General features: G+C 41.3%; 1 protein-coding gene across 3 annotated transcripts in view; it reads right to left on the bottom strand.

Annotated features, from left to right (window-relative positions):
- CUX1 (cut like homeobox 1) overlaps positions 1 to 5,929 on the bottom strand; it is a 272,705-nt gene extending 266,776 nt beyond the window's left edge. For 2 of the 3 annotated variants that reach the window (XM_072138167.1, XM_072138166.1), the window contains exon 1: positions 5,760 to 5,929. In XM_072138167.1, the coding sequence (XP_071994268.1) occupies positions 5,760 to 5,822 (63 nt within the window). In that variant the 5' untranslated portion in view covers positions 5,823 to 5,929. The remainder of the gene's footprint in view (positions 1 to 5,759) is intronic. The other variant, XM_072138168.1, reaches the window with a different exon arrangement.
- Positions 5,930 to 8,325: the final 2,396 nt, after the last annotated feature.

Here is an 8,325-nt window from a genome sequence, read left to right on the forward strand (position 1 = left end):
TGACACAAAGGACAAAACAGGTGGCAGTAAAGCAGTTTTATATGTAGGTTGATGATCAAGTGTGCCCAGTTTCGGTGCGGTGCAATACAATTCAAGGATTCTACGAAGATCTAGATTAAGATCTTAAACCCAATCCCGTTTTGAATGTTTGCACAGGTAAATATTTGTCTGTCATTAGCCACGAGCTCCCGGATACTTGAGTTTTAGCATTTCTTATGTTTAACTTATAATATATGAGCTGTTACTCTGTCCTTAAAATCCTAGATTTGTTTCTCTCAGTGTCACCGACTTCCCATGTAGTAAGGGATGAGATCTGCTAGTCCACTAGCTCCTACTACACCACGTCTCACACCAACCTCTCTACTCGCTGTACTTCATGTGTGCACAGTGCATATACATAGGGAAGCAAAATATTAAAGCCTCTCTGTTCTTGCTCCATTCACAAACTGACAACCAAGTCTTTCAGCAGAGCAGCGCCCACCCACCGCATCACACACACTGGAAAGTGCTTCAGGGAACCAGTGACATTGATATGCATGTTTGGCAGAGCAGGTAAACATTATCCGGCGGCACCATCTGACACAGTCACACTAGCAAGAATCCTAAACCGAAAAAGAATAAAAGTTTGGGAGATCAAACCTTAATAAATAATATGCCTCCTATTTTATTTATCAGATGTAAGTAGTACTTGTAGTCTAGATCAAAAGACATAAAACGTGCTCTCTAATGGATGTTATATGCAGATCCTCCTATGTCTGCAAACATCTTAGGTTATAATGACTGACTTCAGCAGGCCTGACACCAAGGTGTGTAATCTCAGCGTCAGCTAAAGATGGGTAGTAGGGTACACAACGGAAACATAAGAAGGACTATGGACCCCTCCAGTACAGACCAACACTGCATTAGTCTTCTGGTCATCATAAATTTGCAAACTGAGAACTTGCTCATCATCACATTGTTTAATAAAAATATTTCAAGAATCCAAAACGAGGTCTGCAGTGCTAACAATGAAAGCACATTAATATCTTCCAAAACCAGGCTGAAGCGTCTACTTTTTCCGACAGTCTGCAGTATGACTAGATAAGCGATTGAAATAAAGGAACTTTTCTTCCCTTCCCCCACATCTTGCTTTGTTTATGCTATTCCTCAGCCTGCCCTGTGCCTACATATTTGTGCCACCATCAGTCAGATCAAAGGCTTTGTACGATAACTGTGGCAGATTTCTGCATCTACAAAGGATTCTTATTTTAATATCAGACATGTTCTACAGCGTATTTGTTTTGTCATTTAAAACCAACTTAATTTAGCAGAGAAATAAAAAAAAATTACTCTTAAAAATATCTGGTCACTTGTAAACAGGATTGACCAACCAAACAACAATGCAAGTGGATCGGTTTCAGTTTCATTTTCACTTTCAAATGATGGCAAACAATTGCCCCCTGTTCACACAAGTGCCAGGACAAAATATTATTAGCCTAGTATAAGATACTGAGACCTAAACATGCAAACAGTCAGTCAATTGGCACATGATTGCTGGGCAAATGTGTGATGATACATTAAAGATTTTATTTTTAATTTAATTCAGTTTTTAAAGCTAACACAAAAAGCGATATAGAGGAAAAGATTTTAAAAAAAAAAACTCTGAGAAGTACTATATCGGCTTTTATTTCTTCTTTATGTCCCTTTTTAATAGACATCTTCATCATCAAAAATCTAAACCTGGAAACAAGCCGACAGGAGGCAATCATTCATAGCTGAAGTGTAAAAGTTTCTAAAAGACACATATAACTTCATGTCCTATAGATGTGCATTTCAATCTGCTAAAGTTTACCAATGTGGCTCCTCATGACAGGCTGAAATTCCTAAGAAATTCTGCTCAGCCAACATAATGTAGGCTCTTATTCTATAGTCAAATAAGTCTTCAATATACTCAACTTTTTATACCATTGAAGAATACAATGCACTATTGTAAAGCAGCTCCCCAAAACTAGAAATGTTTACAGCCAAGAACATTTCAATGTCACTGTCATGCAGTTCTGTTGTACATTTCAGATAGGTCATATTCTCTCAACAAGTTTGTCAGTCACCCCAAGGACTTATTCACATGTCCATTCATAATAGACACATCCAGTCCGTGGTGACCATGGATGGCGAAAAAAAACCCAGACGTTCTGTATTTTGCCTCGTTTGGTGGACCAATCACTGAGTGCTTGCTGCTGGTGTTTTGTTTACGTACAGATATACCTTACAGTGTACAAAATGTATTACAAAAACAAAAAGTCCACTCACGAACAACATACTTCCATATCTAACATCAGCAGAATTGTGTACTGTCCAGGAACAACACCAGCAGCACCAGTCCCCTATAAACGAAGTAGTCAATAAGGCTTGTTGCCAGTATCAAAAAAATAAATAAATACACAGTATTCACACAGCAGAGCGACTGAATATATTTCTACGCATTCATGAAAAGACAACCCCATTTAAACAAATAAAAGAGATTTTTTTTTTTTTTTTGTAGATTTTGGTTTGCAGCAATTTCTGCAACAAATTTGCTGCATGCGACTTTATCCTAACTCTGCTTGCTGAACGTGCACTTGACATTTCTTCCTCTGAGGTGCATGTGTGTTAATAAAGAAATAGACGTACTGTATGCGCGCACACACATTACAACTTCCCCAAAAATAGCACCAACCAGTAGAAACCTTCTCACACATTTACAGAAATGTAATAGCCTCACAATCTGGGAAATCAGCATCTGGATCTGATTGAGAAGTATTCCACCAGGTACTCCAAGGATCTATTATATGAAGTGAACATAACACATTTGATAAAGCCTTTCTTCTTGTAAAACCTTTCAGACAATATTTACAGAAAGGAAATTACTACTGAGAAACCCACCGCTATCACCATATTCCTGACAGAAAGAGGGGGGGGGGGGGACAAAGCTAATCTTTGTGCATACAAAAGTATTTGAATATTCAGGACTCTGTAATTTGTGTTTAATTTGCTGAACTGTAATGAATTGATGGCAAAGTGTTCTGAACTTTTGATCCTTTCCGAGAGTGGCGTTTGATTGCCTTTTTTTCCCCCCCATCTCCCCCCCCCCCCACAAACCGTGCAGCCCACAACGTGATCATATGAATTCAAGGACCTTCCACCTTGTACACTCAGACGATGATTAATGAGTTTCATTTTAACAAAAGGGAAAACAATGATCTTTGTTCTGTGCACAAAGCAAAATTTTTGAGGCGTCCTTAAAATAATAGTCTCCCACTTACCAAAAATTATGTAGGGACCTGCATTTTATAAACATCGCTTAGTTTAACCCCAACACCTTTCATAAATTTTATTTAAGACTTTTCCCTTTTTTGGAGGAAATCTACATGGAGTGTTGCTAAAGAAGTGATGCTTTTTCTTTCCCCCTCTCTCCCACCCACATCACAGCAGACATAATCTGCAATTTAAAGAATGCATAATTTATGTCTAGTTCTCTTTGTTACTAAGGAAAAGGAATCTACCAGGCCAGGGTACAATAGAAATTTTTATTTGGTGTGCAAACAATCCCTTGAATTAAAACTTCAAGAACGAGCTCGATACATTCTTACAAAGAGATACGTCAAGTGAATGGAGGAGACAAAGTTAGCAGGTTTTATTTTCATCGTAATCGTGTAACTATACGAGTGCAGACGGAGGGGGGGGGGGGGTAGGGGGTATCAGCACAAGTAACCAGCCTCGTCTTCTAAAAGCTGCTACGTTGTTCGATAAGGGAGGCTTTAGAGGCACGAAAATCTATACAGGCAATCAAGAATATTTTTCCTGCCCCCTGTAAGTTCATGAGAATGTCTATTGATCTTCACCATGACTCCATAGCAAAGATCTCTACTTTGAGACTGAGCCTTTTGTATGGTTACTGACAGGCACATTAAGGAGGGAAAAAAAATATATATACAAATACACACAACTTTCATGGCTCTGCTGAAACCTTCAAAACACATCCAAACGCTTTGCCAGGCACATGAAAGTGAGACAGAGAGACCTATTTGAAGCATTATAATGACATGCAAATCTATGCAAAATGTGCCCCACTCAAAAGAAGTGGAAAAATTTTTTTTTGCAAAACTATAGTCTTGCGTCTTAATTAATTTTATGTAAAATACAATTTCTTGCAATAAACAGATCTCCAGTCTCTGCGAGGAAACATGAAGACAAAATGTACCAGAATCCGGAAAAACATGAATAGGGTTTTCAAGGCCACGGTATCCCAAGGAGAAAATTGACAGGATAGGCCGTCCTGTGGGTTAAATTCCTGGCTAGTCACATTAAGCACTGGATCTCACAGGACCATCAGCGTTGTAAATTGGGTCACCGCATATTTACATACGCCCCCCCCCCCTCTCAGCCTCTACACTACCATATGGACAAAGTGATAAAATATAAAACATAATATATGGATAGACCTGGAATATAGATTGTGACTGATGATAATCTCTGTACAACGCTACAGAATATGTCGCAGCTAGAACCAAATAACTGATATTTAACGGCATCAATTCACCAACATACCAAATGCAAGGGTGTAAATATATATACACACATAGCCACATCCACAATGGAAGGATATCGATGTCAGTCTTTATAAAGTATGCAAATCTAACTAACCCACTTTACAATGGCAACTGAAATATTAAAAATTATATAAAATATATACAGACACATATATACATATCTATCTATCCCAAAAAGGTTTTAACATTATTATACAGATGCAATTGCTCCTTCAGAGTCAGCATGAAAAGAAATCCAACGTATGCTACATCGAATATAATGGAATATATACACAGAAAAATTTTAATAAGAAAACGGTTAACGTAGAGAAAAGACTAAGGACATAAAAGAAGAATTATGGCTCGTGAGGAGATTTTGACTGAATTTTTTAGTCAAAAATGTAAAAAAAAAACTGCCCCCCCTTTACAAAGCAAAATCTTTCACTTTTACCTCACGGAAAAAGAACAAACATCCCACAAATACAACATACAAAAACCACAAAACAATACACAAAATACATTCGGACAAATATCTTCCATAGGAAAGTTCCCTCAGGTCCAAAGGAGGTAAAACCCCCCCAGAGAGAGAAAGATAAAGGAAGCCCCCGGCTGTCAGGCCGGAATAGAAGCCGCACAAGGTGGAGGGAGATGAATGAAAAAGCTTGTGGTGAATTTAATAAAAAAGCATAAAATAAAAGTTTTTCCATGCAGGGTGAGTGAGGGGATGAGGAGGGAAGGAGCTGTGTGTGTATGGAGAGAGGAGGAGGAGGGAGCCGCGCAGCCTGGCACCACAGCGCCACCAGCATCATCATGCACAACAACCAGCGGAGGAGGCAAGTTCAATAAAAGAAGCGAAAAAAAAAAGTCCAATAAAAAAAAAAATAAAACTTGAAGAAGCTTCTAACAAGATGCGAAGAGAATGAAAGGCTGGGAGCCGTGCAGCGCTCTCCCGGCGCGGGCACAGGGCAGACACGGCACAGGAGCAGGAAGAGGAGAAGAGCGGCGCCACACAGCCGGCGCCATCTTGGCTGATCGATGAATTGAACAAAGAGGATCAATTTCTGATAAAACGTTATCAATGAGAGCGGCCAGGGAAGCGGCGCTTTCTCCCGGCTCAGGGACGGTGCACGGGGGAGCGGAGCGGACAGGCGGGAGGCGGGGAGGGAGCGGGAGAGGGTGGCGGAGGAGAGGAAGGAAGAAAACGGAGCTGACCTGCAGCTGCTGTAAATCAAAGCGCTTCCAATATTGAAACATCGATCCCGCATTGGCCGCCATCTTGAGACATATTGAGACGGAGTGAGAGGCTGATAGAGAGGGGGCTGGAGTTCAGGAGCAAGCGGCGGAGGAGGGGGAAAGGAAAGGAGGGAGGGAGCAAGAGCAAAACACGGAGCGGACTTCCACACCCACCCTCCCCCTTTCCCTCTGCCGGCACGGAGCGGGGCCTCCCCGGCTTCTCCTGCCGAGCACACCGCCCATTCTAACGGGGGGACTGGCTGCGAGCCTCCCGCCGGCCGCGCTCTCCAGGCGGCCCGAGCCGCGCCGCTGCCCCCGCTCCATGGCCGGCACCGAGAAGCGGCTTCTCCCATATGGGAAAACTTCTTCTACAGGTTTACATGCGTCCAGTCACGTTATAAAAACCTTTATTATAGTGTCCGGCGTCACGTCACCTGTGCCCCATGTAGCGCCTCATACACACGGCGATATTTTACCACAGATATCGCGCGGGGGCGCGTTATATGAGCACTGTACACACACGGTAACGTTATACATATACATTTATTGATAACTACGCGGAATGTCATGAATAAAAAGTCGCACATGAAGGTGAGCGCGTTATTTACTTCATGTACACACGTCACACATGTCCAGTGCGCGGGGCAGACATGTGACAGGCCGGGGGGGGGGGCATGTAATAACCTGATGGCTGCTACACAGAGAGAGAGCAGCTGAGGTGAGGGCAGTGCGCGCCACGGGGGAGGGGGGAGGGCAGGACCGGGGTAACGCACACGGAGGAGCAAATGGCTACACGACGTTGTCAGCGGTCGCTCCTGTCAGACGGGGGCAGTAGGGCAGCCGGGGGGCGGGGCTTGGCGCGCAAGGCGGGGGACGCGGGCGGCAGGACACGGGTTCGAACCCGAATGAGGGAGATATGGATAATGTATAGAATAATATATATATATATATAGTTTATAAATACTACTTTTCTTCATAAACACAACTTATAAATGTATAAAATTTAAAAATATATATAAACTAGATATAAATTATATATATATATTTATATAAAAAATTTACTAATTTAAACTAATATATTTATATAAAACGCACACACACACAATGACATTCTACTACGACACAGAAGCATTTCTTCAAGCAGGGGGTGATGCTACAGAAAACTCAGAGGATACTGATGCAAATGAAAGGGATTTGATCCCTGTAGAAGAGGGATTCCTTTGAAAAACATGTACTCCCGTAGATTGTAAGCTCTTGTGATCAGGGCGCTCACTCCTGTTTTTCCATATGACTATAATATTGATCTGCAATGTCTTATTTCATGTGTATATGTCCCCTATGATCTGTACAGCGCTGTGGGATATGATGGTGCTATATAAAAAAAGATTTAAGATTTATTAGTATTAACCGACAAATCCGAGCAGCTCACACTGACAACTACCCCAATTAGTTTTGCAATGCATGTTTTTTTGTTTTATTTGAAAAAAAACAAAAAGGTGAAACAGCATTGCAGAGCTGCGTGGATTTTACTAGTAAAGGCATCTGTATTCATCACATACTACGTGTGGCAAATCCACAGTGTCATACAGTGGAAGTGTAGTTATAACAATCCCTTACACACATTGTAGAGGAAACACCTTCTAGCTGTGGATTTTTGATTTGCGGCAAATAAGTGACATGTCCCGTGTGAATGCAGCCTCAGGATTTCATGTGCTGACAACATATTTGATAGTGGCTGTGCCAGGTATTGCAGTTAAATCACATAAACAGGACTGGAGTGCAAAATGTATAGCAATGCTCTTGATAAACAGTGAAAGAAGCACATTGTAAGGGCTACAATCTGAAACCAATATCAATTGTCCCAAAAATACATTTTGGTTTTCAAAATAAAAGTTTTAAACAAATTTACATTGTTCCAGATATTTGAGCAGATTTAATAATAATGTCTAAGGTTTACACATTACAAACTACATAGTCTAACACCTGCTGCACAGTGTTCTGTTCAGGTCACACAGACCAAGTACAGTGTAATGGATATACAGAAATATGATGCAAGGAGTTCCTGTCTTTCATGTCCTTTTTTCACGGATGCGGGTCACGGAAGGCATTAGAAGTCTATGGGTCTTCAAAAAAAAACTGATGAAGCATCCTTTCTTTTCACTGAAGAGGCTGAGAAACCAGGTGTGGTGTTGGTGGGGTTTTTTTTCGGACACAGAAACAAAACGGAAGAAAAACAGAGACAAAACTCAATAGATGCGCTACTGAACCTGAGCATCAACGGCAGTGTGTAAGAGCCCCAATCCTGTGTCTGAAACTGAACTTGGTACGCCTTTAGTCTAGCCAAATTCTTACTACATTAATTGATATGCACCAGAAAATTTTGCACATTTTTGTCTCACTTTAAAGTCCATTCCAATACGTTTAAAATACATAGGGGCTCACTTACTAAGGGTCGCGGATCGCACTTTTGTCAGACTTTCCGACGTTTTCAGGGATTGCACGGCTTGGACAGGAATTTAACAGGTGTATGCGCTGGGATTGGGTC

This window comes from Engystomops pustulosus, chromosome 2, assembly GCF_040894005.1.
Source record: "Engystomops pustulosus chromosome 2, aEngPut4.maternal, whole genome shotgun sequence".
NCBI classification, from domain to species: domain Eukaryota; kingdom Metazoa; phylum Chordata; class Amphibia; order Anura; family Leptodactylidae; genus Engystomops; species Engystomops pustulosus.